The sequence below is a fragment of the Mchenga conophoros genome, linkage group LG8 (genome assembly GCF_057382185.1).
Source record: "Mchenga conophoros isolate Kocher_MC1m ecotype Shallow Benthic linkage group LG8, M_conophoros_male_GT1.1, whole genome shotgun sequence".
NCBI lineage: Eukaryota > Metazoa > Chordata > Actinopteri > Cichliformes > Cichlidae > Mchenga > Mchenga conophoros.
This window is the reverse complement of record NC_140533.1, coordinates 11,085,232-11,100,667: the sequence shown is the minus strand read 5'-3', so window position 1 is coordinate 11,100,667 and position 15,436 is coordinate 11,085,232. Positions and strand designations below refer to the sequence as shown.

Below are 15,436 nucleotides of genomic sequence, written 5' to 3'. Positions count from 1 at the left end.
CTCTCCAAATAGGGGGTTCAAATGATCTGTGGGGTGCTCCAGTTTAACTGACCACAACACGTTTTGCTGAGTAAGCATACTGCTGTGCAATAATATTACAGAATTAGAATTTTTAAATACATAATAGCAAGATACAAAGTTTGTCTTTTTCGTTTTAAAATGTTTTTTTTTCTTAATTTGCACCCTTTATATCTTATCTTTATATAAAATTAAATCTTTAAAACATACATTTCTTAATTACGGACATTTCAGGTTATAAATGATGAATAGTACAGTTGATACTTAGGAATTAGTGCCACCAAAACATGCCTGCACCCAGACTGTTTTTCTTTTGATTCTCCAGTAAAGCTGTCTGTGAAGGTTCTCAGTCATCCAGGTCATCGTAGTCAAAGGAGCTTGCAAAGAAAAGCGTCTGGACTTATTTTGATTGCTTGAAGACGTTTCACCTCTCATGAACTGAAGAAGCTTCTCGGATGAGAGGTGAAACGTCTTCAAGCAACTTAAAGAAGTCCAGATGCTTTTCTTTGCAAGCTCCTTTGACCTCCAGTAAAGCTGTAATCTTGTGTGTATTTGTTTTTGATTTAGACTGCCATTTATATGTTGTGTTTCGGGTCTTACCGACAACAATGTGCTTTACACTACAAGTTGTGTCCAAATATTTACATATATCCATTTTATTCTATAAATTTAAGCTTCTTTATCTTCCTTTTTTCTACACCTACAGCCAAATAATCTAACAGGCATGTCTTCTGGACTTTGAGCAACACATGGAGAGGCCTTTTCTGTAACAAAGGCTGACATTTGACAGGGAAATTTAGACCCACAAACGTCTTGATATGATGCACCAGTGCTAAGCACTGCTTTATGTATAACTTTATCATCAAAGCATACTAAACACCATAATATGAGTTCGTTTAATATATACACAGTCAGTTCACAAGTGTGTGTGTTTCCACATGTTTATTTACCACATTCATTGTCAGGGGGGAATGCTACAGACAAGAAACCACATACCAATATAATGAAAAGACACATTAAGTTGTGATGCCTTTAAAATAAAAAAAGGCCTTTTTTAAAGCAATTTGTGCACACAGACATTAATAGAAAACATATTTAATCCCTGGAAGTGGATCAGAAGACTCCAGATGTGGGAAAGTGACCAAAGGACCTGAATGCTTGAACTTTTTTCATCTGAAAACTCAGGATAGGACCATGGATTGGAATTCTGGGGAAAAGAATAAACAAATAAAGGAATACTCAGAATTAATCATAGCTCTGCATGTGCCACGTGACAAAAATCAAGAAAGCAAGCAAATCTAAATCTTGTGTCAATTCCCTCCAGGATTAGGGAAGAGCTGGTAAATAAACAATAAACAAAGACTAAAGCGGTCCATTTTGGATCGCCTAAATCCTTCATCCTATTAACTAAGACAACTTTTTTGTTTGCAAATGGATAATGGGTAAAACTGGGGCAAATGATCAAGCATGATGATGACCTTAATATCAACATGTGTGGTTCACACATGGCATAATGGTTAAATAGGGATCAGAAAATACACCAATGAAACATTCCCAGGATTTCAACATTATAGAAAAACAATACCTTCTCTCACCTCATAGATGTATAGTGCATTTAAGGTTTTCTGATGTTTTCTGATTCTTTGTGAAAGACACCCCCCCCCCCCTCCCACACACAAACACACACACACACTAAATCTCATATATCACCCAGTTCGTCTCTTTTGGCACAGCCTGTGTTGGTTCATTTCCACCAGCTGAGTCTTAATCCAACTAATAAGATCATTTCTGCCCACATGCTGATTTTTTTGTGAGAAACCAGATACCAACCGTCTACTCCAATTTTGCCATCGCTGTCATCATCAGCTGCTGAGATGAAGCTCTTGGTTTCTGCGTCAGTCAGTGTCCGTGCACTGGGGATAAACCGCTGCAGAAAAAACCTAGACGCACACACACAATGCAACACAATGATATTTATCCATGACTGATATTTATGGATGACAATATACGGCATGTTTTAAAAACAGAAAATAATAAGAACATGGAGAAAGACACCACTTCCTAAACTGGACTGCACAAGTCAAACCTCTTATCAAAAAAAGGATGAATTGTGTAACAGAAATGAAATGAAAACACCACTCACAGTGGATTACTGCGAGACAGCTTAACATTCATCACAGTAATAGAGTACTACTGTGTGATTTAATGTACCGAGCCTCCTTCTTTCTTTTTTTCTTTCTATCAGAGAAATAATACGAGATAGATTCACATTAAATATGAAGCCACACCGCACTGGGTCAGTTAGTTGACGGAGTAAATCCAGGTAGAGGAACAAAAGTGCATATTGAAAAGAAAAGACTAAGATTCAGCGCCTCTGGGAGAGCAGACACCCCGTATCCTTTTACGCACTTGAGCTCAGAGTGCTCGATGTAGCCGCTGTTGTCCTCGTCGAGGATCTGGAACACATCTTTGACCTCCTTGGGTGTCTTTGAGGACAGGCCGCACAGCTTAAAGAACTTCTTGTAGCAGAAAGTGTCCGGAGCTGAAAGCATACAAATGTTGAAAAAAAGAGAAACAAATACAGAAACAGAGCTGACCCGTGAGGTTCACCGGGCCGGGAGGTGATGTGGAGATTAAAACGGCATGTGTCTGCAGCGACGGAGGGAGGGATTTTCCTCTTCCCTCCCCCCTTTTTTTCTTTCTTTTTTTAAACTTTTAAAGCCAGCAGCCATGCCCCCACAAATATAAAAAACAGAGAAGATTATTAAACCCCCTTTTTAAAGTAAATAAATAAATAAATTCCGATTTAAAGCGGGTGCGACTTTAGTAGCGAGGACACTGTACAATATTGAAAAGCTGTGGAGAAGATTATGCACCTTTCTGCAAAAACAAAAACAAAACCAAAGAACTCGACTACAGCAACCGTTTATTCGGCATTTAATGTATTTTATTTTGCATATAAGTCATACAACCGTCATAATTGATCATGTTTAGTTATTGTGTGGTCCAGTGTGCATAAGTTGACATCCTACCTTCACAGTCCTTAATGGCATTTTGGATGTCGTCAGCGGAAAGAATGGATGTGAGTGACATGTTGGTCCTGCAAAATAGAAGAAAAGTCTTAAAGAAACACACATAGGTCTGTATTTTTCTTTTTTCTAATGATCTTAACCTACATTTGGCTGTTTGATATCCTCTCAGCCCACTTTTGTATCACACTGGATTACCTTTTTTAATATCTGTAGTGGTATCTAGGTTAATATCATCATCCCATAAGACCTCAGGTTATGAGTTTTTGATGAGTGGGCTTCATGTGTTTTATGTACAATCTCTATTTTATCAAAAAACTCCAAACATATTTTCTGTCTTATCGTTGATGCCAGGTTAATTGTGCTTTTTGATTGGATCTCCCCTGCGAGCTTGTTAATCGGCTTTTTTTTTTTTTTGGCCTTGTTTGAAGTGCTTAATTGGCTCTGTGCAAAAATAATTGGCACTTAGGGACTTTACAAGAAAAAAAATCAACAGAGGGAGGGAAGGAGTAAAATTTGTGATACTTAAACTTCCATTTCAGAACGAATAAAAAAGAGAACTAGGAAAAGTTAAAACACCCTCCCCTGAGCGCTAGACAGCTTGCTGTCTTTAAACAAAAAATAAACGTAGATAAAAAATGATCTGCAAGTTTTTATCAGGTTGTTTTAGGGGAATCTGTTAAAAGCATGAGCAGAAACAGCCCGAACCTGTATTTTGGTCAAAAATCTCACCTTTCTGTCATGTTTGGAGGAATTAAGCAGTGCTAGACGAATTTAAAACTTTCGTCACGTCCCTGAAAAAGTAACCCAAATAGTCTAAAGGCTGTGCCACTGCACCAACAGACCACACCAGACAGATACCACACCTGTACTGAGAGTTTACCTGTGCAGCTGTGGGCTACTCACCGCAGTTGCCTCGGTCCGGGTCCAAAAGCAGCAGCAGCAGCAGCAAATAAGACTCTTTGGTGGCTGCCGACAGCTGGCTCTGCCTTATATACGACGAGTGCGATGCTTGAGTTTCCAATCTGTCCGAGGATCAAATTCTCCCGCAGCCAGCCGCCTCCGTCTCGTGTTCCTCACCCGCTCACCTGTCCAATTAACCTATACGGTTTATATCCGCTGCACATTCTCCTACTCTCTCTCCCTTTCCCCCGTTACTCATATGGCAGCGTGTGGTTCGTCCAATCAACTTTCTCCCCCTGTGTTACACTGCTCTCCCTCTCTCCCCCTCCCTTACATTTTCCCCATCCCATCTCTTCTCTTCTCTCTCTCTCTCCCTGCAGGTGCATTTGAAACCTTAAAAGTATCCAATAATCAGTCTGGCATCATTTCTTTGTTTTGTTTTGTTTCTTTAATGAAGAGTCTCTTTGATTTGGATGACTCAAGCAGGTCGTAATTTATCAGAAATACTCCATTACGCATGCTCTGATAGTAAAAATTCAGAAGTCAAAACCTCAGTGTTTGTTGCAAGTGAGCCATCAACCTGCCTAACAAGTTAACATGAAGATTACAAGTTTCTTTAGTGAGAATTTAGATATATGCATATCATTTGTTACTGTCAGAGGTTTTGAAGCTCTCACTCATGCACCTGTGCTAAAAGGTGAGAGGCTGGGTGGGGCCTGTGCTGAAGAGCCTGCTGGCAGCCTGCCACTCTAAACTGATGAATTTGTTTCCTGCAAAGGGGGAAGCCTTCCAAACCATCTGACGCAGCAGCGTCTCTGGTGAATCCAGTCAGCACTAATGGCTTTAGGAAAGAGGGGGGGACGGGTGCTTTCTGTAACTAGAACCAGGGGGAATAAATCTAATTATTTTTTTCAAACTTTCAATTGCTGCAAATCTCTGACTTAACACTTTGCAAGTAACAGCATTTTCATCAGTCTCACCTACTTGTTACACAAAAAGATGAACTATTTACCCCAAGAGTAACTCCACCTCTTTATCTCCAAGCCTCGACGTTTGCAACTTTAACCATCAAGCATCTGAAAACCCTCTTTGTATTTATTTATTTTACATGGCGACACCTTGTGGTTGCTTACTATTATTGCGATTATCAATCAAGTTTTGCTCTTGTATGTTGTTGTTGGTTTTTCTCCCACTTTGGAAGGGAGGTGGAATTTAAGCATTACCAGATACTGTAAGAGATAAGAGCTGGATTATGTAGAGCAGGAGTCAGGTGTGTGTCAGCGTATTAGTGAATCTAGATTAAGAGGTTATGTAAGTCTCACATCAGCACAGCTGGACGTACTTGTAATGCATTAATAGTGCAAAAGTCAATTAAAAAAAATGCATTTAAGCAACCAAAACAGGACCTTACACCTCACACAAATCAAAAACTGAGCGCATTATAGTGGAAAATTTTGCATATACAGTATGTGCACTCAACTGGTCTGCTGCAACAGGCTTATTTGGTCTGATATAACTACTGGCACTTAATAAATAATAGATAATTTTGAGTAAAATAAAAAGGTTTGTTTATTTAAATAATGACTCATTAAGGAAAATATAGTATAAACTGAATGCATACAAATCAAGTACATTTCATTTGAACAGAGTCCATTAAATTCACAGGTTTACATTGTACTTGTAATAAAACTACATGTAAAATCTACACGTAATCAAATGATTTAAAGTCAGTTTGCACATAGATATTTTTGAAGTGTTTTAGGTGGGTTGATTTCTGAACATTGCATATCATATCACTTCCATGAATTGTTCACAGAAGATACATGCTGTTGCAGATGTGCTTTAAAACTGCATTCTTCTGGATGTACAAGAGAAAATGCCCCTTCTTTTATGGTCTTAGCAACCGATTCAATAAAAGAACTACATGTTACAATCCCCCTTAACCCATCCATCACCTATTCAACGTTTGGCTCCAAAATCTCAGACGGTGATGCAAAATTCTGAACTCGTGACTTCAATACAGGACTATACAAACCCATGGGGGTGACATTATGTTGGCTATGATCATCATTTATACAGAGTCAATTACCTGTCTGTGTGACATTCGCCTACTTGTTTAGCATTTTAGTTAAAAGTTTAGCATTGATTTATTTTCTTAAAATAGGCACATCTGAGCCATATTACCTAAAGATTACCTAAAGAGCCAATTCACAGGCAATGGGGGAATTGATAGGTGGGTGGGTGGATGTTACATGTAGAAGTTTTCTCATGCATTTAAAAGAATGTTTTTGAATTTCTTTAAAAAAAAAGAAGCTATCATTGATTTACTACTTCACAACTGAATAGCAAAGAACAGGGTCAGACTTGTCTTACTGAAAAAAGAACCTTTATTGTTTTCTCATCGTCCGTCCGTTTGCCCTAAAAGTGCATCATCACTGATCTCACAGAAAGCAGAAGTCACAGTAAAACGACGACAGAAGTGAGAGAGAGAGAGAAAGACACGAGTCAACCACGCTATACACTTAGTTGGTTACATTCATCGTGGACAGCATTGGGGTCTGCACTGCCAGAGAAAGAAAGAGAGGGAGCAGTTTGTCCATGGTCAGGGGTGAAAGGTTGAGTGTATAAAAGTGGTGTGGAGAACTGAAGAGAGACAGAGAGAGAGAGAGTGAATGGGAAGAGGAGAAGAAGAGAGGAAAAGGATGTCTTGATTCAAGTTGTTCCTTTAGAGTTGTGAAGTCAGTCAGTTGGTCAGTTCATTCATTTAAGACTTGACCATGGCAGCGAACTCTGTAGAGGGAGAAAGAAAGAAAGAAGGTTATTGTTTTGCTTTTGTTGGATGGCCTTTACATTGTTCTTCTGGAGGTAAAGATTTCCTCACCATCAACTCCGATCTTGCCATCGCCATCAGAGTCACCGGCCTTAAGAAATGTCTTTGTCTCAGCATCAGTCAGAGCTCTGGCACTGGCAGAGAAGTTCTGCAGGAACAGCCTGGAGAGGGTAATCAGAGACAAAAGATGAGCTTTTTTTTATTTTTAAAAGAGAAGCCTTTCTTTGAACAGTTGTTTTCTGGGATCACAGTGAATATTTTGTGCTAAACCGATCATCTATTCAAAAAGCATATTAAATATCTCTAACTGAATGCTTCTTGTTCTATTGGATGCTGAGGTTTTTGGGCTTTGTCATGAAAAAAATGTAAGCAGGCTACAATTCCTTTCCTTTGTCCTCTGTTCTACGTCACCCTACAGCGAGAGGCACTGAAGGAGAGAACTGGTATTGAGTTGCAGTCTAGGAGAACACCCAGTAGCCCGAGCTTCTCAGATGCTTTTGGGCCTCTGACATCATTCTGATTTCACTGTGAGCCAGAGAAAGATGATCCCAGTGCTACAAGAGCTTTGAGGAGCTTGTGGGTGAAATTTAAGAGAGGGTGCCTACTTCAGCTCATCCTCCTCAATGAAGCCACTCTTGTCCTGGTCAATGATGGCAAAGGCCTTCTTGATGTCATCGGCGGACTTGGCTGCCAGGCCGACCTTAGCAAAGAACTCCTTGTGCTTGAAGGAATCGGCAGCTGTGGAAAGATGGACAGAGGGAGGTTATAGCACAAACACAGGCTGTGGTGTGTTTTGCAGAGGCTGTAGTTTCTGCATGTAAGGCCTGGCATTTGGTTGTATCCACTTTCCCTTCCTGACCATCACTCAGCTTTTTTTCTAATGTGCAGGTCAGCTTTTCTTACAGTAGATGCACTGGTGCATGCTTTATGCTGAGACATACAGCCATTTAAAGCTCTCTATACTACTGGCAGACACCTGAGATTTTTTTTTTCTTTTTTTTATAATATTTTGCAACTGGATGCGAAGTTTTTGCAGTCACAGTTTGGCTGTTGTCTAGGCTTTCCCTAGGTTAAAATGCTATGAGTTTCATCATGTTTACCTTGGCAAGCTGCAAGGGCTGCAGTGATGTTAGCTTCGGTCAGGACTCCGGCGAATGCCATTTTTTAACTGAGGGAGGAGAGAAGAGGACAAGTCATCGGTTAGTCAGTCAGGCTGTGGGGAAATCTGACACGATGAAGCAGCTTTACTCTCAATCTAAGGCCACCTTTTAACTTCCCTCAGTGCACTTTGTAGTGCACTGCTCAGAGTTACAGAGCTTCATGCAATACTCATTATGCCATGCAGTATAATTCACAGTCCCTCTCTGTGAGTCTTCCAAGCCACAAAAGGTAGTCCAATTTCTCCAAAATAAAGCCTTCCAAAAGGCAAAAGATTAAATCTCCTTTGCATCTGTAGTTGAATTTTTTTTCTCTTTCTCCGTTTCGTTCCTCTGTTAGTCCAAAGCTGAAATCTGGCCTTGTGATGTTCAAAATCTGGACATGATTTACATCCCATTGCATGAAGAAGTAGAAGCCCTGTAACTCTCTGAGTCAGGAAGTGGACTTGCCTACAGGTCTGCAACTCTTCAGTGAAACTCACCTTAGAGTCTGGCTAAGACTAGAGTGGATTCGCTCAGATGAATCTGGTGACTGCAGTAAAGCCCCCAGCGACTCTCACCAGCTTATATACCTTGTCTCACCCGAAATATGATGCATAGGCTATGTAACAGACACTGTGTGCAAAGCAGTCAGTCAAAAAATGTGTCCAGTAGACAGAGCTGTTCTATTTATATGAACATAAATGAAGATGCTTAAATGGTAGGCTAAGCGTAGGCCTATGTGAAAGTGCTTAATATTGCATAAGGCTAATAATATATGTTGCTGATTTGGTTGAAACATACTCTGCAGCCTGTTAAAGTGTGCAGAACACGTCAGAGTGAAAGCTGGGGTAAACTTTTATATTATCTTTGACAGCCAGAAAGTCTTATTCCAAGTCAACCGTACTTAATACTGTTATTATTTTTTTGTTTTGTGTAAAGTGTGTAAAGTGTGCGTGTTAGTCCCCATAGGGAAATAGTTCCTCTGCATTTAACCCATTCACCCAGTGAAGCAGTGGGCAGCCGCCAGTGCAGCGCCCGGGGAGCAGTGTGTAGGGACGGTACCTTGCTCAGGGGTACCTCAGGGTAGCCGTTCAGTGGAGTCGAACCCCCGACCTTCCGATCATGGGGCCACCACTCTACCTACTGAGCTATCCCTGCCCTGTGTTTATGTAATTTCACTTGTTGACTGCGCTTTAATGAATGTCGTTTCAAACGCTGTCTTTAATCATGTTTAAATGACAAATGTATTAATGTGAAAAAGCGTTGTGTTGATTATGAACTCTTTAAATGACCTTAAATAGCTATCTTCACCAGCTTTGGTTCTAAATAACCTTCAGAAAAGTTCCTTTAATAAAGCAATGTGTTTTTGTTGTTGTTGTTTTTTTGTAAACCCCCCCAAACACTCAGTACATTTTGGTAATATTATCTCTGTGCTTTTACACCATCATCGCTGATCACGGTTTGGTTGAAACGGCGCTTGTGCGTAACTGGCGTGCGTAAAACGTCTGCGATGACTTTGCTGACCTTCCAATGTCAGAACAGGCTGATTGGTCTGATTGATCACTGCAGGTAGGGACGTTGTAGTCGAAAACCTACGTAAGTTAAAACACCACGTTCAAAATGTAAACGTTCATTTCTTTATTTGTTCTTTGGATTTTTAGCCCACAACAGGGGAATGCCTTTAACACTTTTCCCTATTCCAGCTGTTCTTAGCTTCACATAATGGCAACATTGAGAACACTAGGCTGATCAGCTATTATACTACTATATTATGGAGAAAAACATTGTCCTGCTTATCTATTCCCTTGATAAAAACAATTATGTGTGTATGATTGTTATATGAATTATTAATATATATATAAATCTACGTCAAACTTATGGACTACGGTTTCTATGAGTCTTTATGATTTCTATCTTCCTAATTCGTATGTATGTTTATGCACATTGTGCCCCATTTTTTGAAGTTTCATTCATTTTTATTGCCGTGAATGCGTAGAGGGGACTTGTATATAATAGCAATACTGAACTAAAACAATGTTATGATAATTTTCCACGCCAAACTGTGAGTTATAGTCTTATGAATAGGAGGAAGACGTTTATATGAAGTGGGGAGCTCCAGGGATTAATTGAAACGCTTTAATTTAATAGTACATCACCACTATCATCATGCACCTACATACAGCCACCGGCTCTCATGCCGGAACTTATTTCTGGACCTCTTACATCCATTCAAACCATTTCTCCATATGGCGATGAAACTATTTGTGGTGCTATTTGGGGACACGCTGAAAGCTGATACCCTCGGTATCATCGCACCCATTATCATCATCATCATCCTTTTAACTAATCCAGTTTGGCACCGGATGGTTGCATAATGACACCGAGTTCTCACGTACTATCAAAACAAATGACAATTAAACGGGGATAGTCCTGGGGACTTTCCTTATCATGTTTGCTTTTTTTAGGATAGCCAGGTGTTATGCAGTAATTCTACATCAGGTGGCAGTATTGAGATGATGAGGAGTTTTATTGAAATACCAGCAGAATTTAATTGTGTGTACAAATCATAACAGAATCTATATTAAACATATTTAATTTCAAGCTCTGGACACGTAATACGTTGTTAGTTTAGCTGCTGCTACAGTTCTCCATAAGTCTTTCACAGAAATGTCTTCAGGCATAGGTTGTCCAAGAAGCCACAAATTGTACTTAAAATGTGTTTCACTGGGCTTTTTATTTACTTCTTAAAAACTCTGGAAAAACTAATCTTTGGCGTTTAACATCTGCTGTGGTCAAATGAGGTCTCTCACCTCAAACGACTCAGCCATAGATACTGTAACTATTTCTGCCCTTCTTCAATATCAGGCTTAAATTACAAATATCTCACAGCAGGAATGAAACCCATCAAGCCTGTAATCTGAAGCAGCAACGAATGATCATAGGACGTCTTCTGAAATGTACATTTCAGAAAATCCTGTGAAATGGGTTTAGGCCACAGAGATATTTTGCCTTCTGTGTGCAGAAGAGTGCACATATTGAATCAATATCTCCGCCTGAGAGCAGAAGGTCGCTCTTTGGTGCTGCAGCAGAAATAGAAGTGACCCTTGTTTCCTGTCGCTCTGTCCTCTGCCAGTCAGGTGAGTGACTCGCCGTCTGGGAGAAAGTTGCAAATAAATGTGCATCATTGACAGAACTGTAAATGCGTCGGATCAGAAATTTAATCCCGTCGCAGAGTTTCTCTGCTGGGTCATGCAGGTACTCCGAAGCTCTGCCAGACACCCAGTCACCTCACAGCCACTTTCCTGTTTGCCAGAGATCAGTTGCATGAGCCAACTGTGCCCTGCTTGTGCACCCCTGGTGCAATTTGCACCAATAAGCTTTTTTTAGTCTGTAGTGTTTGAAGTAAGATAAAAAAGAAGAAGAAGAAGAAGAAGAAGAAGAAGAAGAAGAAGAAGAAGAAATAAAGTTGGACTAGTATTGATCCAACCTATCTGGCCCTGCGTCTTACTACTGCAGTGAAACAGTTTGGTGGAAATGTAATACAATTTTTTTTTCACTATGAACAAAAGTTTAGTGAAATTTTCTATCTCTAGCTTTTTAAAAGTGCAATTTTATTCATTTTTTCATTATTTTATTTTCAGTAGTCATGTGTCTGTGATTACACTGGTATATCTTACTTCCATTATCCACGATTAATGAGTAATTTACTAACAGCTGATGAACGTTTTTCTGTTACTTACAAATAAATGCAGGACTTTTAGTGGTAAAGCACCATTTTACACGACCATTTATACTCTTAACAATCTGAATTCCTTTTGGTGATAATGTAGTTATGTCGTCCAGCTGATCTGAGGTTTTTTCTGTCTTTCTCTCCAACTTCCACTCTCTCTCTCTCCTCTTCTCTTGGGCGATCGTGGCTCAAGAGTTGGGAGTTCGCCTTGTAATCGGAAGGTTGCCGGTTCGAGCCCCGGCTTGGACAGTCTCGGTTGTTGTGTCCTTGGGCAAGACACTTCACCCATTGCCTACTGGTGGTGGTCAGAGGGCCCGGTGGCGCCAGTGTCCGGCAGCCTCGCCTCTGTCAGTGCGCCCCAGGGTGGCTGTGGCTACAATGTAGCTTGCCATCACCAGTGTGTGAATGTGTGCGTGAATGGGTGGATGACTGGATATGTAAAGCGCTTTGGGGTCCTTAGGGACTAGTAAAGCGCTATATAAATACAGGCCATTTACCATTTACCATTCTCTATCGCCGAGGCGGAAGTCATTGTGGGTTCACGCCGTCGGTGAGCCTAATCAGGGCGGTCAGCATTTAAGCCAGGAGGTGACTGCTGTTCTTCGCTGGATTGTTGTCTGCCAGGCGTTAGTGAATGTCAAGTCTACAGCTAAGCTAAGCTCAAGTGTTTAAAAGTGAACTGTGTAACTAATCCTCGTCTCCCCGTCTACAGACCTCCTGGATTCCCTCCCCGTGCGATTCTTTGTGTCAAGTGTGGAAGAGTGAACCTGTGGCTGTGAGTGTGGAGAGTTGGAGAATGCGTGACTACCCCCGTGGATTTCCCCGGAGCCCCGTCCCTCACCTAATTGTATATAGCACTGCCCTGCACTTCCCATAAATACACAATGTGGATTCTGCAAATAAATTATTGTGTACAGCTGATTCTGGAGTCCTGCGCTTGAGCCCTCACCATCGAACTGTAACAAGTTAGCTTTTTTGTCCAGCATTCATCTATAAAGACAATAAGAAAAAACCAAATAGATGTGATATGCTTGGGAAACTGTTTTCTAACTGAAGCTGGTTGCATGCTGGCTGAATATCTTTTCTTGTAACGTTAAACTTTAAGTGAAAATTAAACTGCACGATCCCCACCTTAATTGTTAATATTCTCCATAGATACTAAAGACCCGGTGTAGGAATGAATGCATGCAGTCGATCTGTTAAAATAAGGAGTTATATTAACCCAGAGCCTTGTGCTGCATTAGCTGTACGAGAATGTAAAATGTAAAGGCAGAAGAAACCATTTCTTCTAATGGCTCATCTGTAGTCTTGATGATTTTTTTTTTTTTTTGGCATCTATAGCAAATCAATCAATCACCTCTTTAAAATGATTTCAAGGAACACGGGATAAATACTGAACACATGGAATCTAAATGTAAACATATTCACACCAATTACTGCGCACGGAGTGTTAAACTGGGGCGACTTCATTTGCTGATTGGAAAATTGCACGTGCGGTTAAGTGGAGACTCAAAAGTCTCCTGTGTACTCCTCCCCAACCCCCTTGGCTAGCCTGGATGTGACCCAGTGCTCAATATAACATCAAAACAATAGGTTTTACTGTAACTACTCATCTGTGTCTCTCACTGGCTAGTAAAAGTCACACCATGAAGAAACATATATTCTAGCAGGGACACAAAGCAGAGAAGCGAGATCTAACTTGGGGTTTACTGTAGGAAAAGGATCATCCCCATGCAGTAAATCATTCAGATCTTGTGCAGACTTGACCAGAACTCTGAAAAATAAAAATATTAGATGAAGACACCAGCTACATTTTAGCTTTGCAAAGTAAAAGACAGTGTAAGGTTGACAGATCACTGTCAAGAGATCATGTTATAGCTGGTGACTGCCACTGATACCAGCACCTGGGATCTGGGATTCAAAATGACAACGGACATAATCGGGAAAAGATTTTTCTTTGCAATCACTGCTCATTGTTGTTAATGATGAGTGCGCTTTATTATTTTCATAAACAAAGAAACCACAAAAAGAAAAAAAAGTGTGAAAATGATTTTTGTTTTTTCAGAATAAGACCTGACCACAAGGCTGGCGAATAAATATAATGGTACAATATAAATTAGAATTGAATTATATAATAAACATGTGATGACTAAAGACCTATTTTTAAAGCTGTTCCTACTGTTTTCTATAGGAGTGCTTGTCTTCATTTCAATAAGGAGGGATCATTTATGATGGAACTGAACATAATTTATTAATATACAGAATTCAGTTTGAGGTATTTGGTGGTTAGACTCCGATGGCGCGTCACTGAACGAAATCCCAGCAGTTATAGGGATTATGGTAGGACCCCCTGGAGTCTAGATGCTGGTGGTGGAGATGAAGATGAAGGCTTGAATGGAGCCTGAAAGATGAGCGAGAGGTGATGATGGGGAGGAGGTGGGTTGCATGAAGGCATCTGCAAGGGACAATGACTAATGTCCAGTGAGATTTAAAGTACACAGAATCACAGCTGATTGGCCCGAAGAAGGCTGGCAAAAAGCTGATTGGACGAGACTAGTGATGTCACAATCAGCTTTACATCGTGGGAAAGCGGAAGTGATGTCAAGCTTAGAATGGGCAGCAACACCTGGGAAGCAGACAGATGTGTGACTATGGCATCAAATCAAATACACATGCCTGAAAAAGCACAAAAATAAAAATGTGAACTCTATATCTTTGGTTAGTTGTGCTCAGACACACTGACCTTCCCAGCCGATCTCACCGTCACCATCCAAGTCTCCCTTCAGGAGGAAAGCGCTGGTGTCTGCTGGGGTCAGAGGTCTTGCTCCTTCACAGAGTTCTCCAAGAAGAGCCTGACCGAGAGCAGTGAAGTGACAAGTGAACAAGAAACACAGAAACGAACAACACACTAAAATTGTCTTGGCAAAAGGTGATTTTATATATCAGATCAGAATGCTTTCTGTGCATGTGACTCAACTGTAACTCACCCTGTTCTATGTAGCCACTTCTGTCCTGGTCCAAAAAGCTTAAAGACACACTCAAGCTCTCTTTTATAACTGTTTTGATAAAATTCTTTACACCAAAGGAATCTGATCAGATCAACTCAGACGAAATGATGATACCCACCAGGTGACAGAAGGCCTTTTTGTCCTATGGCAAACAGGAAGTATTCACACCCTACACTACTATTTACTCAAGTTCACAAGTGCTCATTGGAGAAGTGATGTCTGGTGCAAAATTTGAACACTGATGGTCGAAAAGAAACAGCTGGTGACAGTGAACAAGCTTCAACCCACCCTAAATGTCAGAAACCACCAATTTCTGTCTGTCCACTGTCACCTGCAGCTGACCCCATCAGCCATCACTGTGTGCCATCATACAGCTGTGTTTTCTTTCTCCAGGGGTCACTGTGGAAAAAAGAAAGACTTAAACAGACCCCAAGCAGGTAGAGACTCTGTGTAAACAAAACAGCAGTCAGTGAGGTTATATTCGGTGCATCTGGAGGGAATCTGGCCGGCCTGCATTTCCTCTTCACTCGTGTTTCCAGCCACAGCCAAAGTTGCTGCCTACTTGTGGTTGTCCCTGGCAGGGCTTCCGCATGCTGTAAACATCCTGTTATTATGGAGTCTGTCACTTTCAGGCTCTGCTCCATGGAGCTGTCTCCGCTCACAGCCACACTGTTTCCAGCAATACTACATTTAGCATTTAGAAAATGAGGAACATACAATAGACATTCACACTAGACTTACATTATATAAATGCATTTAGTTTTGTATGGATCGCTGTG

At 40.7% G+C, this 15,436-nt stretch overlaps 2 protein-coding genes across 2 annotated transcripts; both read right to left on the bottom strand.

The window, feature by feature from the left end:
- Nucleotides 1-947: 947 nt before the first annotated feature.
- Nucleotides 948-4,201, bottom strand: pvalb9 (parvalbumin 9). Its single transcript, XM_085284025.1, has 5 exons — nt 3,954-4,201; nt 3,051-3,118; nt 2,428-2,560; nt 1,849-1,958; nt 948-1,225 (listed from the first exon to the last, which is right to left on the bottom strand). The coding sequence occupies exons 2-5, from the start codon at nt 3,109-3,111 to the stop codon at nt 1,200-1,202; spliced, it is 330 nt and encodes a 109-aa protein (XP_085140151.1). The 5' UTR covers nt 3,112-3,118; nt 3,954-4,201; the 3' UTR covers nt 948-1,199.
- Nucleotides 4,202-6,314: 2,113 nt separating this feature from the next.
- pvalb3 (parvalbumin 3) lies at nt 6,315-8,561 on the bottom strand. Its single transcript, XM_085284024.1, has 5 exons — nt 8,420-8,561; nt 7,881-7,948; nt 7,386-7,518; nt 6,832-6,941; nt 6,315-6,740 (listed from the first exon to the last, which is right to left on the bottom strand). Exons 2-5 carry the CDS (start codon nt 7,939-7,941, stop codon nt 6,715-6,717), a joined length of 330 nt encoding a protein of 109 aa, XP_085140150.1. The 5' UTR covers nt 7,942-7,948; nt 8,420-8,561; the 3' UTR covers nt 6,315-6,714.
- Between the last annotated feature and the right edge of the window lie 6,875 nt (nt 8,562-15,436).

Coding starts and splice junctions, on each gene's coding strand:
- pvalb9 (XM_085284025.1), bottom strand. CDS start 3,111: ATGTCACTCACATCCATTCTTTCCGCTGACGACATCCAAAATGCCATT. Junction 1,959..2,427: donor ATCGAGCACTCTGAGCTCAA/GTGCGTAAAAGG, acceptor GTGTGCGTCTAG/GTTTTTTCTGCAGCGGTTTA. Junction 1,226..1,848: donor TGGCAAAATTGGAGTAGACG/GTTGGTATCTGG, acceptor TCTTTTCCCCAG/AATTCCAATCCATGGTCCTA.
- pvalb3 (XM_085284024.1), bottom strand. CDS start 7,941: ATGGCATTCGCCGGAGTCCTGACCGAAGCTAACATCACTGCAGCCCTT. Junction 7,519..7,880: donor AGCCCTTGCAGCTTGCCAAG/GTAAACATGATG, acceptor ATCTTTCCACAG/CTGCCGATTCCTTCAAGCAC. Junction 6,942..7,385: donor ATTGAGGAGGATGAGCTGAA/GTAGGCACCCTC, acceptor TACCCTCTCCAG/GCTGTTCCTGCAGAACTTCT.